Below are 22189 nucleotides of genomic sequence, written 5' to 3'. Positions count from 1 at the left end.
TAAATTAAAACAAACAAAAAAATAAGCTAGAAAAGTCCCAAACAAAAGTTTTGGACTTACAGAGGTACTGCTACTAAAATTTCAAATCTGGAAAAGCGTACCTACAGAGGCTGAACCTCTGCCTATGGGGGGTGGAATGGAGAAGGCGTTTCTCTGAACTCTGCTTTCTCTTCTCTATAAATCTGAATCCAAACAAGCTTCATGAGAGACATAATAATATCTGCACAGAGTACATGTTTAAGAACACCACTGGTTTTGCTTTTCTATCACAATCCGAGTTGAAGACTAAGAGACATTTGACTGAAAGTGAGAGTGACAAGAAATGGGAGAATGGGAGGAATAAGCACGTTGTTGTAACACAGCCTCACGATCAGCAGGACACTGAGATGATGAGAGAGAGACCCTGAGGGCTGGGGAGGGGGGTCTTCCCACCTGGAGCTTCTACACAAGCTCTGTCCCTCTCTTACCCTAAACTCTTCATTGCAACAAACTGTCTCCCAACTGATTATTCAGGGCAATTTTAATTTGTAAGATTTCATTGTTCTCATCACCTTACTTAGATTAATAGTTTATATCTTGTCCTGGTTCCGCGGCCACCCTCAAACAATTCCCCAGCCCAGCTTTCCTCCTCTTTCTCTCCCTTCTCCTCCTAACTTGCTTCTCTCCTACTTCTTTATTTCTTTTTAAAATTTCCTATCTCTTTTCAGGCTATAAGGTTAGATCTGGAACTTGAGTAAAACTACTGGCTTCAGGGAGTAAAAAAAGAGCTGGTGTCTGCTGATGTGTGATCCTGCCCTTGGAGTTCCCGGATTCCACTCAGGAAACACTGACTATTCAGTTACAGGAGCAGGCTGGTTCCCACAGAACCACCCTTTCTGCCTTTTCTGGAGTCCCCTTTACCTCCAGGGTTCACAAAGCCCCGTTGTCTGACTGTTGGGGAAAGTCTCGTTGAATTCTGATGTGTCCAGTCATATCTGAAGAGTTAATCTGTGATTAGGTTTCAGTTTGGATTAAGGGAAAAAAGTCGTGGAGTTGTTCTCAAGGGCCTTTAGAAGTCAATACAACATCAACAAAGTGAGTGGGTTTAGCCTTCTGGTCTACCACGAACTATATCAGCAAACTGCACTGCATTTCTCCTGATTTTCTGGTGTGTGTGTGTGTGTGTGTGTGTGTGTGTGTGTGTGTGTGTGTGTGTGTGTGTGTGTGTGTGTGTGTGTGTGTGTATGTGTTCAGAAGGAGGGTTGTCTGCCCCTTTTGTACTAGTACAGTCTAAGATTCTCCAAGGTTGGTGGAAACAGAGGGCTCTCGTTTTAGTTCATGAAAATTAGAATACGATCTTTCCTCTTCTACTGGCAAGCCTCTCTTTTATCAAACTGTGTTGGGGGTAAGAGGAGGGTGGGAAGGTGGTAGTGTTAGAGGGAGTAGGTATAGCCAATCAAAACAAAGAGGAAAAAGGACGAAACAGTAACAGAGTAGATCCAATCAGCCACCCCAACTCCCCCACTCAAGAGGAGGAAGAACAGGCCTGATGTTTCCAAGACTTCAGGTTTTCTGGGTTGCTGAACAAATTAAACAACCTAAACACGGTAAATACACAGTGCTAAGAACAAACCTATCTGGGGAAAAGGTTTGCTTACCAGAGTATCATCGCTTCTGGCAACACTCATGTTACTTCTGGACAAGAATGACCTGGATAATCTTTGGCACAGTGATATCAAGCGAACAGATTGCTTTAAAAAAAAAAGAGAGAGAGAGAGAGAGAGAGTGAAAAAAATGCAGGGGGAGAGGAGGAGAGAGAGCTTACATAACAATACTCAAATTAGTGCAAATGACAAAGCCTTTGAGATAGCATTCAAGGCTGACAGCGTGTATTATTCTTCAGGGGTGGGCGATCCCACAAGCAGGTTGGATCATATTTTTTTTTATTTTTTATGGTACGCGGGCCTCTCACTGTTGTGGCCTCTCCCGTTGCGGAGCACAGGCTCCAGACGCGCAGGCTCAGCGGCCATGGCCCACGGGCCCAGCCGCTCCGCGGCATGTGGGATCTTCCCGGACCGGGGCACGAACCCGTATCCCCTGCATCGGCAGGCGGACTCTCAACCACTGCGCCACCAGGGAAGCCCGGATCATATTTGCTTAAAGAAATTTCTAAAGGTCTTAGAAATCAAGACAACAATAGAGAGAGATTCTCCTGCATTTCGTTATTAAGCTGCAGAACTGGATGCATCCCTTCTCTCTCCATATTCACTCTCTACTCTTTGAGGAATGGGATCTTACCCTAACAAAGCCCTTGCACGTCTCCCCTCAGAGAAGCATGGTATGCAAGGGTCTTGCCCTGTGTCCTCGGTGCCCAGGCAAGTTGGTAATGGCAGACAGTGTGACTCTCAAAACTCATCCAGTTGTTGGAAATGAGCAGGTTGGGGACTCTTTAGCCTATAGGACAAACACCTCTGCACTTACTCTCAAAGGCAGAAGCAACAGGTAAAGAATGTGTGTGTGTGTGCGTGTCTGTACATGAATGAAAGAGAGGGAGAGAAAGAGAAACTTATGGTGGTTCACTCTACATTTTAAGCCTTATTTTCAAGGCTTCTTTGAGACTAAGAGTCAAGTCTTGAGTAACCCATGGCTGTGGTCCTCCTCATCTCTATCAAGCCATCCCCAACCTGATGAGTACAATGAGGTACACTTCTGGCCCAGTGATGAGGAGACATGGCAAGTACCTGCTTCCTCTGGGCTTGACATGACCCTGTGCACAGGAAGCCATCCTGTCCCCTTCTTAACCCTGAATTTTCATTCGTTCAAGTTTGGCTGGAATGTCCTTTAGAGCCACATCCTACTCAGCCCCTGCAGAAACCATCCGCACTGAGAAGGGATCACATCGCAGACGCTCATGGTCACACCCCACCCCCATCCCAACCACTCACAGACCCAGGCTGGATTTAGAGAACCATTTACACAAGTTCTGGTATAATCATAATGCTATGGTGCCTACCACAAGAAACAAATCTATTTAAAATGTGGCTTGTTGCCTTTAGAAGAAGACTGCACTATAATTTTATTGCACTGATTTAAAAATTTGCCTTGGGAATGGTTTTAATTTGAAAAAATGCAAAATTACATGTGAAAAGATGAGTTAATAGGACTGAAATAGTATTTTTGATTGTCTTTGAAAATAGGGCAACAGTGCAGATGACTACAGAGTGAATTTTTAAAAAGGATGCAGTTCTGCACTGCCAGTATCAGAAGAAGTGAGCCCTGAACAGAGGGAGAGCCACAGGGGACACAGAATTAGTTCATCCCTTCAAATCAAACAATCTTACTTTCCATTTTTTCCGGGCTGCGAACTTCTTGAATTTCTCCATGTTTACTGCCGATGCTTTTCTACTAAGTGCTTGTTGGGTATCTTTAGGCTAAAATGAAAATCCAAGAAAGACAATTTAGAGCTCTCAAATTATAGAAATGCGTTACATGACAACTTTTGAAATCCTCTCACTATTTGGGACGCTTACATATTCACCTTGCTAAAGTAACAAAACGAGTTGGGATGATAGGCCTGATCCAGGAACTTAGTCTCCAGAGGCTAAACTCTTGTGGCTAAGGGTTTGAGCAAATCCATGAAGACTGGATCTTGAGGGAAAGTTGAAAAGTTGAGCTTGGACAAGCTGAATTACAACTTTCCATAAGAGAATCTGGGAATGGCATGATTCACGGTGAGGCCATATTGAGAGGCACGTGAACTTAACATCATCAAGTCATTTAGAGCTGGTTGGGACCTCAGATGTTAGCAAATTCGGTCTATCTTACAGCATTAAAATCCCTCCTACTGCATTTTTTCAGGAGGCCATGCAACTCTACCTCTGAAGGAAGGAGACACCGTTGCCTTCTAGGGAAGCCCAGGCAACTGCTGGGAGCTGCCACAGACAGAGGTCTCCAGCTGCCCCAAACCTACTTCTGCAACGCAAGTTACTGCACCACAATCCACTTATTGGTTCCATGATTTTATTCTGTAATTGCCATGCTTCCCCACCCTTAGTCCTTTCTGGTCTAGCTGAAGCAACTTCAGTTCTTTAACCCAAATGCTGACAGGCGCCAGGCAAACAGTGTAAAGGTGTATATACATCGGGGGTGGCTGCTGGCCTGGTACAAAGGCAACTGGGCAGAGTTTCTGGCAGCCTTGCAGAATGAGGGCTCAGTGCTGATAGATCTTCAGATTTTTCAAGAGAAGCTGGAAATCCAGATTTGATATGATACTTAAATGCTGGAAGTTAATTCAAGAATTTTCAAAAATATTGTTTGGGCTAATATCCCACAATCAAACTCGACATTGTTGAGTGGACCTGCCCTTCAGTTCCTCATCACAGTCCTGCACTGTGGTAGCTCACTCCTTTCTACCTCCGTCATCATGAGGATTCTCTCAGCTGTCAGCTGTCTTAAAGTATAGCACCAACAGCAAACACAATACTCCAGACGTGACCGTGGTTAGAACCCACAGTGCCTAGTGATACCCTAGGACAAACGAATTCCAGGTTGCCCTATAATCCCCAAACCAATCGCAATATGCAACTTACCTTGATCCAGGGATGCTGCAAACTATCTTGAATTGTCATTCTCTTCCTTTGTGGGGGGGGGGAGGGGAAAGAAAAAAAATGCGGTGACCATAGAAGCAAACACTAAGGTTGTTTCCATGCCGGCTGGGCCTACCAAGGAGATGCTCTGGAAAATGCAGTTCGGGGCCTGCTTCACGGAGCCGAAAACAACATCAGACTTTGTGTGATTATTTCACTGTGCCCGCAGGGGCTGACTGAGCAGGTACAAAGGGCCCTGCCTGCATTTTCTGAAGCGTTTCACACAGCATGCTTCTCTTTGCCAGGAGGAAACAACCAGGGTCGCATAAACGTGGCCATGTGCACAGGACAGGTGCTCTCGTCTAGCTGAGGCCACAGCTGGGCACCTTTCAGGTATAATGGACACTCACTTTGGATCCTTGACGAGGAGTCTTCTTATGAAATCTTTGGCTAGGGCACTGGTATTACTGAAGTATTCTTCCTCAAATTCGTAGTTGACAGCAGATACGTTCGCTAACGTTTCTTGTTTAGTGTCTCCAAGAAATGGGGATGCCCCACTTAGGCTGTTAATAAAACAGGGCACAGAACATGAGTAAGTCCCTCGTGTGTTGTCATTCTGTTCCTACAATATCTGATAAAGGGAGCGAGGAATAACATTATAATCTGGTGCTTGAGTGGTCACTTTAGAATTCAGTTACATTTTATAGGGCATTTAATTGTCATGCACAAAAGCTTCAGCTTAATGCAAAGGACAGTTAATTTAGAACAGCATTTAGTAGCTTAAAAAAAAGAAAAAGAAAGCTTTTCCTATTTTCTCAGCAGTAATAGACAGCCATGCTTTCTTTCAGTGATTATGCTGCAGTTTCTGATGATTCATTTCAAATTAGGAGAAAATGTTTCATTAGTATAAACTAAACATGTTGTGGAGGTGTAAAATGAATATGTTTAAAAAGCATAGGGCTTCCCTGGTGGCGCAGTGGTTGAGAGTCCGCCTGCCGATGCAGGGGACACGGGTTCGTGCCCCGGTCCGGGAAGATCCCACATGCCGTGGAGCGGCTGGACCCCTGACCCGTGGCCGCTGAGCCTGCGTGTCCGGAGCCTGTGCTCCGCAACAGGAGAGGCACAACAGTGAGAGGCCCGCGTACCGCAAAAAAAAAAAAAAAAAAAAGGCATACATAAGCTGAACTGATCAACACGACACATAGAATGGTCAGTAAAACATACGGTCTCAAAGAAAAAGGAAAAGAACATGAGCTGTGGATTTGGGTACTTACAGAATATAGGTTATTACCCCAATACTCCTAGACACAAAATAAAAAGAAAAACAACATCAGAAGAATAGTAAAATAAATCAGAAAGGTGACAACATCAAGAACATGCTCCTTACCACATGTCTGCCTCAAGACCAAGAGGTTCATAGTTGACTATCTCAGGAGCTAAGAGGAAATGAACGCACATTTAGTTAGGGAAGAAAGTGAACCAACAGATTCTAATCTTCATGTATAAACCAGAAACATGTACCAGGGAAATGATGCTGCAGCAGGGTGAATTTTGCCAGCATAATGTTTATGAGAAATGAATGACCACAGGAATAAGAAAACTTACCAACAAACTCTGGTGTCCCAAATATGTTCTTGAATTCATTTCCAAAGTCAATTTTATGGGCCAACCCAAAGTCGATGATCTTGATCCGAGGTTTGGGAACATTTCTATCCAAAAGCATTATGTTTTCAGGCTTTAAAAAAAAGAAAAATAGTACAGCAATGTTCATAGGTGGAAATAACATGATGCCCATCAGATGAATGGATAAACAAAACGTGGTCTATCCATACAATGGAATACCATTCAGCCTGAGAAAGAAAGGAAATTCTGACATGTGCTACAATATGGATGAATCCTGAAGACACTATGTGAACTGAAATAAGTCAGTCACAAAAGGAGAAATAGTGCGTGATTCCACTTACATGAAATACCTAGAATACGCAAAATCATAGTGACAGAAAGTAGAATAGTGGATGCTAGCAGCTGGGGGTAGGAGGGTTGGGGAGTTAGTGTTTAATGGGTACATAGTTTCAGTTTGGGAAGATCAATAATTTCCAGAAATAGATGGCTGTGACGGTTGTACAACAATGTGAATATACTTAATGTCACTTAACTGCATACTTTGAAATGGTTAAAATGGTAAATTTTATATTATGTTTATTTTTCCACAATTTAAAAAACCCTGTCATATGTTATGCTGAGGACAAGATGGCAGGTAGTTCTTCCTCTTCCCTGAAAAAACAACCAAAACGTAGGGATGAAAGAGTAGTTGCAAGAGAACACTAGGAAAAATAAATGTCTTGGTTTAGATTCTCCCAGGAGCAGACCTGTGACATGGATTTGGATGCAAGCAGCTGATGTAGGAGGGGACTCCAGGGAATACTTGGTAGAGGAATGGGGAGACAGGAAACAGAAGGAAGGAAGCTGATACAAAGTGTCTTATCAAGGTGGGGGTGACTGGAGCACAATCCCTTTGGAGGACTTGGGGAGAATGGGCAGCACTCAGAATTTTTCAACTGAAGCACGAGGGAGTTGGGGTATTTATCCACCTTCTCCCCAGCTCCACTGCTAAGAGCTGCTTCAGTAGGCATTTACTCTTTGGCATTTCCAGCTCCCAGCAGCAGTCTTTGGCGTGTGTGTTAGTGAGTGTTGGGGGATCCAGATGGGGTCTTGACGGCTCTGCTACAATAAGTATGGAGAAAATCTTCCCTTCTCTTACATCTATCCTAGCTCCAATGGTCTGAATCACTCACTTGGCAATCAACCACACACTTTTTGTGATAATCTTCTTGCTGCCTCGGATTGTACCTGAATCTTACATTGCCACTTCTGTTGCTCATATGTATATCTTCCCCTCTCAGAGAGACCATCACCTCTGTGATGGATGGGAGTATGATGTGCCTTTTTATGTCCGATAATGCCTTGCCTCCAGCCAAGCAAAGACCACAATTAGCCAGTCTCAGAGTTTGGTTTGATTGATTGCCAGAGACTGAGTCAGCCCAGAAGGCTTTGCATCAAGAGGGAGAGTAGAGATCAAGACACCTTCCACCTTATATGCCTTGTAGCCAGAAGGGGAGGGAAACTGGGCAGCCAATGGGTACTCTAGGTTGAAAATACCCCATAACCAACAGCAGCCCCCTTTCTTAAAGACCTGGCTGGTAAGACCCCTTGATTCCTCCCCAAGAATTCTCAAATGTAATCATTAATCTTAAGCCTCTATCTCACACATTGGTTAGGAATTCCTGTAGTAGGCACGCATTATACACTTGCTGATTTATATTGATAATTTCATTGGTTAAACCCCTCTAGGAAAAAAACGTGTATCTCTTTGGGACGCCCTCAGTTTTTCTTAGCAGACAGCGAATGCTGTGGTACGTGTAAGCTTTTATCTGATTCACACCAAGCAACATACCTTGAGATCAAAGTGGGCAATCTGAAGGGAATGCAGGTAGTAAACACCATTAAGAATTTGTTTGAGAAATTCAGTTGCTTCCTCTTCAGTCAGAGATTCCTTTTCAGCTAAGAAGTCAAAGAGTTCACCACCTGCAACACTGAAAATCAAGAGGCAGACGTTATTGATGACAGTTCTGTCTCATATTGATTTGTTCTCTCATAGATGATTTGCACGCTCAAGTGTCTGGCAAGAAAATAGCATTGAGGACATGCCGAAACTGCTAAGCAAGGAATCAGAATTCTCTGTGCTTCTCCCTGTTGGATAAGAATTCTGCATTCAGGTACATTTGTGCTTGAAAGCACTTGGGTACTGCTTTCCTAATGTGCTAGGTTCACAAATAGGGGAGACAGTAGAAATGTGATGGGGAAAAAAATTAATGCATCCTTCAGACATCTTAATTAAACATGTTTAGAGAGGAAGTCTTAACTCACTGATTAAAAAAAACCTACAATCCAACTTTGTATAGAATTTATAGACTATATCTTCCTAGCCCAAAGAGAGACACCTGGAAAATTCAAAATCTCTGTATTAGCCAATTTTTTTTAAAACACAAATCACAATATATGGCCTGACAAGGATTTTTTGTTTGTATGCTTTGTATTTGTATATATGTAAATACTTCTACGTTTATAAAAATCACATTTAGTAATGAACTTAACAAACACCTTAACAAATAAGAATAAACATACACAAAATCGAAATGCCCGTGGTTGTTGGGGATTTGATGAATCTGTCTCCCTGGCCAGACTGTAAAGCCCTAGAGGGCAGCGGTCAGCTCCCGGCTGCTGGCCCACTGCGCGCAGTCTCCCCATCCTTGCACAGGGCCAGCCACGCAGCAAGAATGAAAAAACTTTTAATTAAGTGGATGAATGAACACACTCCCCTAAAAAAATCCATGGTACTGATTCATGGCAAATAACAGGGAACTTTTAATAAGAGTTTTTATAAGTTAATCTTTATCGAGTTTAACCATATGTTCACAACATAATAATTAACTGCAATTATGCACATAACCATATGTGCATAATCTTTCTTTCAGCAAGACAGCTCCATAAACATACCTACCACATCTACATCCAGAATAAGAAAACTGGTGTCCTTGAGATGAAATTATAATGACAAAAAAGCTATTTTTGTAAAAGAAGAGTTTCAGATCCTGCACCATCACCCTCCAAGTGGGTGTTTTTCTTAGCCTGGCTCAGGATCTCCTGGCACCAGAATTGCTTGGGGTGTTTTCCATATGCGGACCCTGGGCCTCACGTCCAACCTGCTGCATGAGTTTCTAAGAGTGGGGACCAGGAAGGCAGCATTTTAAACAAGCACCCCAGGTGATTCTTAGCACACGAAAAACTGAGGATCAGTTTTCGGAAATCTTAATTGCATCCTCCCGCTGCAAGGCCTCCCTCTGATATTTAAATTCAGGATGTTTATCCGGAGGGGAGGGCGAAGGGACACCTCCACCTCCCGGGGCCCAAGAGCGTTTCTGCCACAGAGCCTGAGCCTTGCCTGGGGGGCAGAGGCCTGCAGCTGATGCAGCAACGCCCCTCCACCAACGCACCGTCCCGCCTTGCGCCCCTGCACTGGCTCCCTGCCCAACTCCGTGCAGCCCTTTGCGTCGCACATTTTGTCTTCTTTATTCCTCTTAAAACCAACAAAACAGGGAGAGGGAATCTTTCAACTCTAGGGAACAGAAAGAAGGAAGCAATGGGAAGTTGTGAACCAACTAACGCTGAGAAAGACGCTCTATCATCCGTTTGCGCCTCTGCTCTCTGGCCCGCGCGGCCGTTCCTTAGGTAACTGGCATCACGGCCGCACGGTGGGGAGATGGTCCAGAGCTGGCACATCCAACGCCAACCTTGATTCTGCGGCCAGAAGGTTACTCCTTCTTGCTGAGCCTCGTTTTCTTATCAAATGGGAATCATAGGACCCATTCCTCTGAGGGTTTTGAGGACTAATGCTAATAAATATATGTAAAGCCCGCGGCAGGCAGGTCTAGCTTTAGGCTGAGGCCCAGTAAGGGGAACCGGTACTGTTATAAAGGAAGAATCCATGCCACCTGCCTAAGGGCGGGCTCCATCATGAAAGTCCCCTTCCTGCCCTGCTTCTCCCCTCTCCCCCTTTCAAGTCCATTGGTCTGGCTTAACCACTGTACTTCCGGTCAGGGGAGCATTACAGGTGCTCCTGTAAATATGGTGTCGGCCTTTCCTCTCTTTGCCTCCTCTTCAGTGGCTTCCCCACTCCCCCTTGCTCACACAGCCTGCTTGTGCCTTTACAACATTGATAAGTTTCCTGACAATAAGAAAGGGCTGGGGTTTGGTTGCTAGGAGTTGGGGCGAATCTTCCAGTGTCCACACAGCTGGGCCCGATGTGGAGGCATGAGTCCTTCCCAGGAACCTCACGGCTGCCCCGGCCAGGCCTTTGCTCCCCTTCCTTCTATGGCTGGCTTTCCTCCCTCTCGCCCAACCTGAGCTTCCCTCAGGCCCGTGACAAGAAGCCTATTTCATCTTCCTGAGACCTGGCGGAGGGTGAGGAGAGCCCGGTTCGAATCCTGCCCAGTTACCCAATCTCGCCACACCTGGGATTCCTCTTTTGTGAAATAAGAGACACTCCCTAGAGTTGTTCTGATGTCCCAGGATATGTTGAGTGCCTCAGCAATCAATCAGTACTGCTGTCTTTCTTCTTGCCTAGCTTCAAATCGTAACCCCCGCTGCCCCGACCACGGCAGCCATGGTGTGCTGGGCCATACTTAACGACCGGCTCTCTGGGGTTGGGCTGGGGCAAAGCCCACCCCCGAGGTGTCATATTCCCACCATGGTCATTTCAAGCCACCCTCGTGATGATGGCGACTGTGGAGGTGGGAAGGATGTGCTCAAACAGCTCCGAGACCCGGCCCACTGAGGCACTGTGGATTTTCCAAAGACGGTGCAACAGCACTTCCCGCCCCTGCTCTGTGCTGTGACCTTGCATCTGAGGCTCCACCCCCTTGAATCTGGATGGGCCCCATCATAGCTTTGACCAATAAGACGCAGCAGAGTGATGCTGTGTCACCTCCGGTATGCTTTTTCATGGGCCCAGGGCTTCCACATCCTGCCTCTTGAGTCCCTCCTGTAAGAAGTGTGATGATCCCGAAACCATACCGTGGCATGGAGAACCCCCAGAAGATGAGATGCCCCATAAAGAGAGAAAGAGGCAGGGCTTCCCTGGTGGCGCAGTGGTTGAGCGTCCGCCTGCAGATGCAGGGGACACGGGTTCGTGCCCCGGTCCGGGAAGATCCCACATGCCGCGGAGCGGCTGGGCCCGTGAGCCATGGCTGCTGAGCCTGCACGTCCGGAGCCTGTGCTCCGCAACGGGAGAGGCCACAACAGTGAGAGGCCCGCATACCACCAAAAAAAAAAAAAAAAAAAAAAAAGAGAGAGAGAGAGAAAGAGGCAAAGGAGCACTGAGTGAGGAGGGAATCTTGGCAGTGAACCCTCCAGCCCAGATGAGGCCACGGAGGTCAGACTGTCCATCTGAGCCCTTCCAGAGTTCCTGACCCACCTAATGCAACGGTCATTTTAATCCGCTGTGGTGGACACCATGAGCACTGCACACACTCCCCTTGAGGAAGGACCTGCTGTCCCCAGTGCTGGGCATGGAAGCAGCACAGCCCTCAGCCCTCATCCAGCAGGGCTCACCTCTGCTGCAGACCCACTGCCCAAGGTCTTGTCCTTTCCCTGGAAGCCCACAGCCAATGGCTACTGCGGAAGCATAAAGCTGAGGTCGACTCACTTCTAGAAATGGCAAGATATTAAATAGTTTAGGCTTCGTGGGCCACGCAGCTTCTGTCACAACTACTCAGCTCTACCCAAGCAGCGTGAAAGCAGCCTTAGATCATACGTAAACGAAGAGGTGGAACTGTGTTCCAGTAAAACTTTATTTACAAAGAGAGGTGGCCACCTGATTTGTGAGACATGCCAGTTTGTGAACCCCTGATATAAAAGCCAGGTCATCTCAGCCTAATGTGGGGCAACTCTCAAGAGTCATTCTGGCTCCAGGACTCTGTCGGGCCAGCCGGGGCTGTCACTGAGCTGCAAGACAGCATGACTTTCTCTGCCCACTCCTACTGCTTCCTCTCCCTTGGAAGACTTGATTCTAAGAGTAGTTCTTAAGGAACATCCTGCATGCTCTTCTCCAGCTCAGAGTCTGCTTCCCAGAGAACCCACCCTACCCTCCACTAAATTTGGGGGTAGTTTGTTATGCAGCAATAGCTGACCAGAACACTCACCATCTTGACTGGGTCTGTTTACTCAGTTCAGTCAAAGATCAGGTTTGCCTTTCTACAGGCTGGCCACCTCGTGTCCTGTCCAGTCTTCCTGTCCCGAGTAACTTAACTCCAACAGTGCTTCCTGACAAGAGAAGTGATAACTGGGAACAGCCCTGGAGCCCCTGGAGCGAGGGGCCAGACTGCAAAGTGGCAGTGCCTGATCACAACTGAGGGGAAGGAGGCAGGCGTCATCTCTGATTTTCTCCATCTACCCTGCTCGCAGGCCCTGTGCAAATCCCATGCTGTTCACGATGAGGTCCACACCATCGCTTGTGCGATGAGCTTGTGCTGGGAGCCAAATCGTTCAGCTGGACATCAGGAGGGTAAGGACACCCCCCATCTCACTGGGCCTGGAACCATCACCGGTTTCCTGATGCCCTGAAGGTCTTATCTACATTCTCATTCTCCTTCACGCCAATATGGGAAGGCAGATGTTTTAGCTGCTTACAAAATCTTTAGTGATTAATCAAAGTAATTGAAACTAAGTGATTTCGGCAAAGGTTGAGGAGCGTGATAAGTATCCTTTGTTAATTTACCCCTGTTTGTCCCCCAAACTCAGAAGGTAGACAGTGACTGGAAGATTTTTTTTCATGGGAACTTTCACATACCTGCTTAGAATCAGAACTCGAATGCTTACAATGCAGCTGCCGTACAGCAGAATACTGTTAACAAAAAGATCAGTCAAAACCCTAGTATCTTCACTCTTTGTTCCAAATTTTACATTTTGCTCAAGAGAAGGAAGATGGATGGAGGGAGAGATGAGCAATTTGTTCAGCAAATTTAGAAAGCTAGTTTCACCTCCTTTATTAGGTCTTTCAGTCAGTGTTTTAAATTATAGCATCATCATGGAAATTGTGTGGAATGCATGCTAATAAGCATTGGCTGTTTTCATCAAGAGCTCTGGAAAATACGAAGTTTCCCTCTCCTCCCCATGCCTTTCATTACCACCAAGGCCTCCCCTACAAGCTAGCTCTATCAGAATGTCATTAGGACACATTACAGCTTTAAAGATAAGGTAGGCCTGCAGAGTGACGTAAGAGAAATTATTATAGGATTCCAATTTCGATATTAAAACACTATTCCGGGTCCCCGACTCTTGCTAGGCATGTCCAAGATATAACAGGACTTGATTCTGGACTAGATCTGGTCATAAGCTAAACTGCAGGGGACTCTGGGTTATAAACTGATGAGACTTTTCAAGGAAAACGCTGTGATTCTACCGCACTGGGCTGGATTTCCCTGTTGGTGTCTCAGAGCAAGTATGTGTGGTTGTTGAATTGGGGGCCAAGGCTACAATCCAGTAACCGAGTACGCTCTGCCAGGGCACACCATCGGGGTCCTGGCCAGCTATGATGCAGAACCCTGGGAGGGGCGTGGCAAGAGGACTGGATGGGCCTCAGCACACAGGTCCCCAACTCCAGCTCTGGCCTCAGGTTGTGAGTAGCTGGAAGGAAAGTATGGAGGTCATGTCCTTTCTCTGGACCTCAACTTTGCTATCTGTACAGTGACAGGGTTGAACTGGTAAGCGACTCTCTAACCTTAGTGTACATAACAAGAACTGGGAGGGATTTGGCAAAAATCAACTGGCTAGAACCCACTTCCTGAGGTTCTGACTCAGCAGGTGGGGCCCCAGAATCTGCATTTTAACAAGTCCCTCAGGTGGTCCTGATGCTGGTGGACCACACTTGGAGAAGCCGATCTCTCATGTCCCTTCCAGTTCTGATAATACAAGATTCTATCAGCCAGCGTGCGAATGTAGCAGAGCTATGCTCCCATTACACTTACCTTTTCCTCCTGGGTGCACAGCTAATCTGCACTTCCCAGCTCCCTTGAGTCAGGGACTAGTTCTAGCCAGTGCAACGTGGACCAGAATGACGTGTGCCACTTTCAGACCCAGCCTCTGAAACATCTCACATGATCTTCCACTCTCTCTCTACCCTTTCTCTTTGGCTACCTGAACACAGATGACCCAGCAGAGGACCCCAAGGAGGACCGGGGACAGCAAAGACATTAGGTAGAAGGAATATGGATCCCTGAGTCAATGCTTGTAGGAGAGCCACCCAACCTGTAACATCCACATTGGACTTTGAGTGAGTGAGAAATAAATACTATTAGATTAAATCATTGAGATTTTGTGGTTATAGTCTGTCTTCTCTAAATATAAAACTATTTAGTCAGAAGTAAAAATTCAATCCATTTTTTAAATTAAAATGAAAACACCTAATGCAAAGCACAGAGTACATGAACTGCCCCAGACGTCTACTGCTGTGTAACAAATCTCCCCAGAACTTAGTGGCTTTAAATATGTCAATTATTTTGTGGTCTCTTAAAGCTTCGATGGGTCAGGAATCCAGGAAGGGTTGGACTGGGCAGCTCTGGCTCAGTGTCTGTCATGGGGGTGCAATCAGACAGTGGCTGAAGCCGAAACCGTAGGGTTGCTGGAGCATCTAGGGGCTGTCTGGGTACCTCTCTCCATGTAGTCTTGTGTCTCCATGTGGTCTCTCCATTTGGGGTAGTATGGGCTTCCTCACAGCATGGAGGACTCGAGACAAGTGGACTATTTACATGGCAGTTCAGGGGTCCAGGGCAAGTGTTCTAGGAAACAGGGTGGAAGCTGCCTCAGAAGTCATAGAACATCAAAAGGGAGTCACAGCCCATCCAGGTTCAAGGGGAGGGGATTTAGAATTCATCTCTTTTTTTAAAAAATGTATTTATTTTATTTTTGGCTGTGCTGTGTCTTTGTTGCTGTGCACGGGCTTTCTCTAGTTGTGGCGAGCAGGGGCTACTCTTCACCGTGGTGTGCGGGCTTCTCATCGCGGTGGCTTCTCTTGTCGCAGAGTACCGGCTCTAGGTGCATGGGCTTCCATAGTTGTGGCATGTGGGCTCTAGAGCACAGGTTCAGTAGCTGTGGCACACGGGCTTAGCTGCTCCGCAGCATGTGGGATCTTCCTGGACCAGGGATCGAACCCCTGTCCCCTGCATTGGCAGGTGGATTCTTAACCACTGTGCCACCAGGGAAGCCCTAGAATTCATCTCTTGATGGGGGAATTTCAAGGGTCTAGACAGACACGTAGGACAGGGGCTGATCTTGCAGCCATCTTTGGAAAATATAATGCCACGCTGACTATAACAGATGAACAGAAATTCTCAATCTTATTTATCCTACATGCGTATTTTATAAGGGTTAGGTACAGGTAGCTGTGTTAGTTTACTAGGGCTACACGAACAAACTGTATGGCTTCAGATAACAAATCTACGGTCTCACAGTTCTGGAAGCTACAAGTTCGAAATCAAGGTGTCAGCACTGCCTTGCTCCCTCTGAAGGCTGTAGGGGAATCTTCCTTGATTATTCCCAGCTTTTAGTAGTTTGCCAGCAACCTTGGGCTTTCCTTGGTTGTTGATACATCCCTCAAATCCTATACCTGCACATGGACTTCCTTCTCTCTGTGTCTCTGCACATCATCTTCCCTCTGTGCATGTCTGTGTTTATGGCTCAATTTTACCCTTTATATAAGGACACCAGTCAGGTTGGATAAGGGCCCACCCTAGTGGCCTCATTTTAACCCGATTACATCCGCTAAGGCCTTATTTTCAAATAAGGTCACATTCTGAGGTACTGGGGGTTAGAGCTTCACCGTATCTTCTTTTTTCTGGGGGCATGGGGCACAATTCAAACCATAACAGGTAGTAATTGCTCACAGGCTGCAAACAAAGTATTACATATGGGATGTCTAAAGCAACTCAGGAAAAGGAGAGGATGCAACAGAGAGAGACGATAATTAGAATCTACTGATGTTTTTTGTTAGTCTTGCTTTCAGATTCTCCTGTGAAGGAAGGGTTCATCCATGCACTATTATAAAAACTTTTAAATTCACGTCAGAAAATGTGGGAGAAAAATGCATATCTGATCCCATCCTGAAGTAATTTCCCCAACACTTTGAGATGCGTCTTCTTTGAAACCTAACTCTCCTGGTGGACCGTGCTGTGAAGGTGTGAGGGGAAGTACCAAACCACTTCTGGGCTCTGCCTCTAAATAAAGCCCAAATGAAAACCCAATGCTCCATTGTCATCACCAACTGCTGAACACTCTTTCTTGTTAATCTAGGGGAAGTCCTGAAGGGTTTTCACATTCTCACCTCTCACACTCTAAATTTCCTGGGTTACTGAGGACTTTGAGGAATGCAAAACTGAAGCTGGAGAATCCAAAGGAAAGACGCAATGTGATACCTTCCTTTTTGCATCCATGAAATAGGTGTGAATTTAAGGTCAAAGTAGATTAGGAGTCTGCGAATAGCATTCTTTGATTATATACTGTTGCCTCAAATCACATAAATAACATCAAAGGAGTCCCTAACCTTCATGCCTCCTCTTGAATTAGTGCAAGCTGTATCTGTAAACACATTTTCTGTCTGTTTTCACTTCAAATTTAAGCAACAACTTAAAAGGAGTTCTGGGGATTCTCAAGGAAAAGAATGCCTGGCACTCAAAATTCATGGGGGGAAGTGATCTTTCATTCCACTCTGGGAGGTTATGCAAAAAGCAGGGAGGAGACTTCTGAAGACTTCTAGAATGAAATCCCTAAAGGAAAAATATGGCTCAGGTTACAAAGCATTGGAGGCAGGCATTCTGGGTTTCAGTCTGGACTCTGTGACCTCAGATAGGTTAAGTTACTTTCTGAGGCACAGTTCCTTTGCTTGTAGAATAGAAATAGTAACACCTACTGTTTATTATTACCTCTGGGGATGAATGGGGATAATATGATGTAGGATGAGTGCGTCTGCCACATGGTCAGCGGGTCAATATTCCATGCAGGCATCCTGGGCCTTCACTCCTCTTAACTACAGGCGAGGAAAACCCTCGAAGCTACTCTCTGTGTATCTCTTGTCCAGCTGCCATCGTACGGTGTGGGCTTCTGATGTGGCTGTCATGTTAACGGTACAATGAGACCACACATTCGCCTATGGTTAAACAGAAGAGTTTTCCTGAAATGGGTGGACATACCTGGGGCCAAAAATCTGGGGAAGAGGTGGGTTCCTAGACATGAAATAGGTACGTTGGAAGGGTGCCTCGGCCCAGTTTCCTTGGGTCTAGACATAGAGGAGTCTAGATGTGCCTGAGAGCAGCCGGGGGGCGCAGGGATGAGAGCCCTGAGGGGGAAGGTGGGAGGGGCGGGCAGAAGGCAGTGCTGGTAACCTCAACCCAATAGGGTCCATCTAATGTGACTCTGGTGCCCTCGCTCCTGGCCAGCCTCAATCTTGCAACAGGAAATTAAGGACAAAAGCTTGTCCTTGCTTAGGCAAAAGTGTTAAGAGAACATTGAGGCCTGGACGGAGGTGAGAGAGAGAGAGTCCTCAAGGGAAGTTCAAGCTCATGGGCCAAAGTCAGCGCCACTCACACACCCCTCCCAAGTGGTCCCCGCATGGCCAACCTGGTAGATGTGGGCTTAGCCAGGGAGACGGCACATTCCCTCACAGAAGCCCTTCCATGTGGGGAGGACCGAACTTTAACTTGGTCTCTTGAAAATATTATACAAGAAATACATAAATATATTCTCCTTAAGAAAAATTAAAACACCCACATATAAAACTAAAGTTCCTTCTATCTCCCCTTCTCCCCAGTCCTGGCCCTCTCCCTCCCTACACCCTCCACAAAAGTACAGATGGTGCCAATTTGACTTACGATTTTCCAACTTCCTGATGGTGCAAAAGCCATAAGCATTTGGTAGAAACTGTATATCGAAATTTGCATTTTGATCTTTTCCTGGGGCTAGTGATACCTGGTACACTCCTCTCCCGTGATGCCGGGCTGCAGCAACCATGCAATCACGAGGGGAAGTGACCAATACTCTATAAGTATTGTATAAGTATATATAAGTATACCATGTTGCCAGCATTCACTGTGGATTGTATTTTGTGTTTCAAATCCTACCATGTCTACGAAATGTCCATCTGTGTCTCCTGCTTCTGGTGAGAAGAAGGGGAAGGTAATTACTCTTGAACTTCAACTCAAGATAACTGCCCAACTGTAGGCTGATGAAAGTGCTCTGAGCATGTTCAGGGGAGGCCAGGCTAAGCTACAGTGCTCGGGAGGTCGGGTGTATCACATGCATTTCCAACTTATAATGGGTTTATCAGGACATAACCCCAACATCAGTCAAGGAGCACCTGTGTACACTATTATGGTCTATAGGCCCCTGGAACTTTCTAGGGATGTTCTATGGACTACGCAGCATTCTTTCACCTACATTTTAAGAACATAAATGGTACTCGACTGCCTGAGCCGTTCTAGAATTTGCTAGCTCACCTCAGCAATGCCCGTCGGTACAGAGCTCCGGTGTCCTCTTTTTCACTGCTGCCTGGCGCTCACAGGGATATCTAGATCAGGGTATACTTAGCTATTCCCCGACCGAGGGGCTTTAGGTTGTTTCCAATTTTTCACGAGCGCCAACTACAAGGCGGATGATCTTTTTGTGTCCCTGCCTCCTCTGAAAATGTGAGGTTTTTTCCTAGGCCCGATTTGGAATTTCTGGGTCAGCGGTTACTTTGTAGACATGATGGGATTTGAAACATAAAACACAATATGCAATACATGCTGGCAACGCGGTACCCTGTAGAGTGTCTGTCCTCTCCCTTCATGTGGCTGACTGGGAGCTGCCCGGCATCATGGGAGAGGACTGTACCACGTATCACCAGCCCTGGGAAAAGATCAAAATTCAAACTTCGAAGTATGGCTTCTACTGAGTGCTTACTGCTTTGGCACCATCATAAAGTTGAAAAACCATTAAGCTGAATTCGGACCATCTTTACTTTGGGGAGGTGGGGGAGGGGGGGGAGGGAGAGGGCCAAGGCTGGGGAGGAGGGGAGATAGAAGGAACTTTAGTTTTGTATATGGACATTTTAACTTACGTTCTTCCAGCTACAGTCAATGAATGTGCTCGGATCACAGTCTCACTTGCTTGGTATTATTACTTTGGGCCAATTTGATGGATGAAGTAAATGAATCCCACTATTATCCCATTATTTCTCTGCTTAGTAGTGAGGCTGATGTTCTTTTATATTGAAAGGCTAATCATCTTTCCTACATTTATCAGCCTTTCGTTTTTTTTTTTTTTTTTTTTTTTTTTTTTTCTGGTACGCGGGCCTCTTGCTGTTGTGGCCTCTCCCGCTGTGGAGCACAGGCTCCGGACGCGCAGGCTAGTGGTCATGGCTCACGGGCCCAGCCGCTCCGTGGCATGTGGGATCTTCCCAAACCGGGACACGAACCCGTGTCCCCTGCATCGGCAGGCGGACTCGCAACCACTGCGCCACCAGGAAAGCCCCTTCGCATTTGAGTAGGTATACACTGTATGTCCACACCCTTTGCCCATTTTTCTATTGGACTGTCTTTGTTTTTAATTTTAATTGATTGATAGGTGTTTTTTACATCCTTTCGACACTAGGCCTGGATCTCTTAAGATTCCACATGTTTTCTTCCAATCTGTCATTTACATTTTACCTTTGCTTAAAGTGACGTTTTCTTAAACGGAAGTTCTCGACTTGCATGCAGTCCAACTTATCACTGTTTGTAGAAATCAAGATTTTCTAAACCAAATGTGAGGCAGGAAATGGCAGGTGGAGTTTAGCAGCTGTGTAATCCAGGGCACGGTACGTAATCTTTCTGCGTTTGCAGGTGCTAACGATGGCTGCCCAGAGAGGCAGATGGAATGTCAAAGGTTTCCCAGCACTACTGTTCCTCCCTGCACACCTGCAGCTCTCTGCATTGGGAGCTACTTGAGGGCAGCATTATAGAGCATCGATCCCCTGAACCCATCACAGTGGTAAACTGGAACACTCCTGCAGCCGATTATGTGCATCTCTTCCCAACTCCACCTTTCGCGACATCGTGTCAGAACTGAAAACTGACCACGGTTTTCAGCTGTGACCACGGTGGGATCCAAAGAAACAGACAAACATTACACATCAGGGTTTTTCTTCCCTGGAGAGCCGTTCGTTACACGTTTACCAGCACACCACTGACAGCAGCATCCCAGGTACAGCCCTCTGCCTGCATGGCCTTCAGCTGAGAGCTGCTGTTCCTGCACGTGGACAGCTCTAGACAGAAAATTCTTACGTGGACCTGAAATCTAGCTCTGCTAACACAGTGCTGACTCTGCCTTCTAGAACAAAGGTCCACTAACTTTTTCTGTAAGAGGCTTTGTGTGCTATACAGTCTCCGCTGCAACTATCTCACTCTGTCACATATTCTTCTTGCTTTTCTCTTCAACCATTTAAAAATGTCAAACTATTTTTTTTCTCAAGGGCTACACATAAACCAGGTGGCAGGCTTTGGCCCACCGGCTGTAGTCTGACAAGCTCTGCTCACGAACAATACAGGATGCAGAATGTAAGCCACGCCGTGACCTACACAACCAGCTTTCCCGTATCTAAAAATGGTTCTCACGTACCCCTGGGTCTTTTCTTCTCAGGCCTAGGATTCGTCCAGGGATGTTCTTAAAGTCAATTCCAAACAAAGGTGAAGTGATTTAGGAATGTTTCTAGAATCTGCTTCACTGGGCATTGACACTACAGGCCCAGTTCATGGCAGGAAGAGGTACAGATATCTGGACTGAGGTCCGTCAGGTGCTCTGGGCACCTCGGGGAGTGTCACAGGATCTAGAAGACGCAGAGCACAGGGGACCTGTCAACGTGCTAGCTGTGTGATCCAGGACAAGGCACTTAACCTTTCTGGGCTCGTGGAGGATAAAGGTGGCTGCCCGTTTTTTGCCACTACCCACTGAGAGCTGTGGCCTCGGTCTCCTCGCCTCAAACCTGAGCATGCTCTGTGCTTGACCGATAGAAGATGAAAGAAGTGATGTTGTGTCAGTCATAAGACGCTGACAGTTTCTACATCCCGTTTGGAATTCTTGCCCTTGGAACCCAGTTGCCACGCTGTGGGAGAGCCCAAGCCGCTCTGCGGAGAGGCAGGCACACGTGGAGCAGAGCCAACACCCCCGGCTGAACTCCCAGCTGACGGTCAGTACCACCTGGCCCGTCAAGTGAGACAGCTGTCTTAGAAGGGGTTCCTCCAGCCCCAAGTAGTCACCTGCTGATGCTACAGGGAGCAGCGAGGAGCTGGCGCCATTGATCCCTGCCCACATCAGAGAGTCATGATCAAAACAAATGACTGTTGCCATTTTAGGCCGTTAAGCTTTGGGGTGGTTCGTTATGCAGCAAAAGACACCCAGAATGGGGCCTCAGAACACTACCTCCTTGGGCTTTTGTGTGCTTAATTAGCTCAATGCCTGGCACATAAAAAGTCCTCAGTAATGTCAATTATTATTCAGAGAAAATACAGCTGCTTGAGTTCCCTTCCGGGGATAGGGGAAATGTTTTACTTCCTTATCTTAGGGGGTTTGCTCCTAACGCTGAGCTTTCTAAAGAGGCTGATGACTTTTGTGGCTTCTTCATTAAATGAGATTCTATGAGAAGCACTTAGCAGAGTATGGCATAAAGTAGTTGCTCATGAAACATCAAAAACCCTTCTGCTTTGGTGCTCGGAAACTTTCACACAAGCTCTAGCTCATTTCACATCTCCACTCCCAACCCACCCTCCAGCCCACCATGCAACCACCACACCTGGGCAGCTCTGCCTGGTCCTCTAACTCTTCAAGAATTAACAATTTCATTTCAGTTTCTTTGCATCCCGGTGGACATGGCACCTCCATGATTCAAGAATGACTGACTGCAGTAACTGGCAAGAAAACCTGAAATGGTATTAAATAAATAGCGAGTTGGTCTATGTGCTTTTAGGGGTGTACACTTTGTGCAAGAGGCACTAAACTTGTTA

At 46.3% G+C, this 22189-nt stretch overlaps 1 protein-coding gene across 1 annotated transcript in view; it reads right to left on the bottom strand.

Moving 5' to 3' along the window:
- Positions 1–22189, bottom strand: part of DAPK1 (death associated protein kinase 1) — a 209696-nt gene that overhangs the window by 57822 nt on the left and 129685 nt on the right. Inside the window, exons 4-11 of the mRNA XM_060155367.1 lie at positions 8020–8158; positions 6171–6300; positions 5953–6001; positions 5840–5866; positions 4976–5128; positions 4569–4614; positions 3321–3410; positions 1638–1730 (exon numbers count right to left, since the gene is read on the bottom strand). Of these exons, the coding sequence (XP_060011350.1) occupies positions 1638–1730; positions 3321–3410; positions 4569–4614; positions 4976–5128; positions 5840–5866; positions 5953–6001; positions 6171–6300; positions 8020–8158 (727 nt within the window). The remainder of the gene's footprint in view (positions 1–1637; positions 1731–3320; positions 3411–4568; positions 4615–4975; positions 5129–5839; positions 5867–5952; positions 6002–6170; positions 6301–8019; positions 8159–22189) is intronic.

Source organism: Lagenorhynchus albirostris, chromosome 7, assembly GCF_949774975.1.
Source record: "Lagenorhynchus albirostris chromosome 7, mLagAlb1.1, whole genome shotgun sequence".
In the NCBI taxonomy this organism is placed as follows: Eukaryota; Metazoa; Chordata; class Mammalia; order Artiodactyla; family Delphinidae; genus Lagenorhynchus; species Lagenorhynchus albirostris.
Note: the sequence above shows the minus strand (reverse complement) of the source record. Positions and strands in the feature narration are given on the sequence as shown.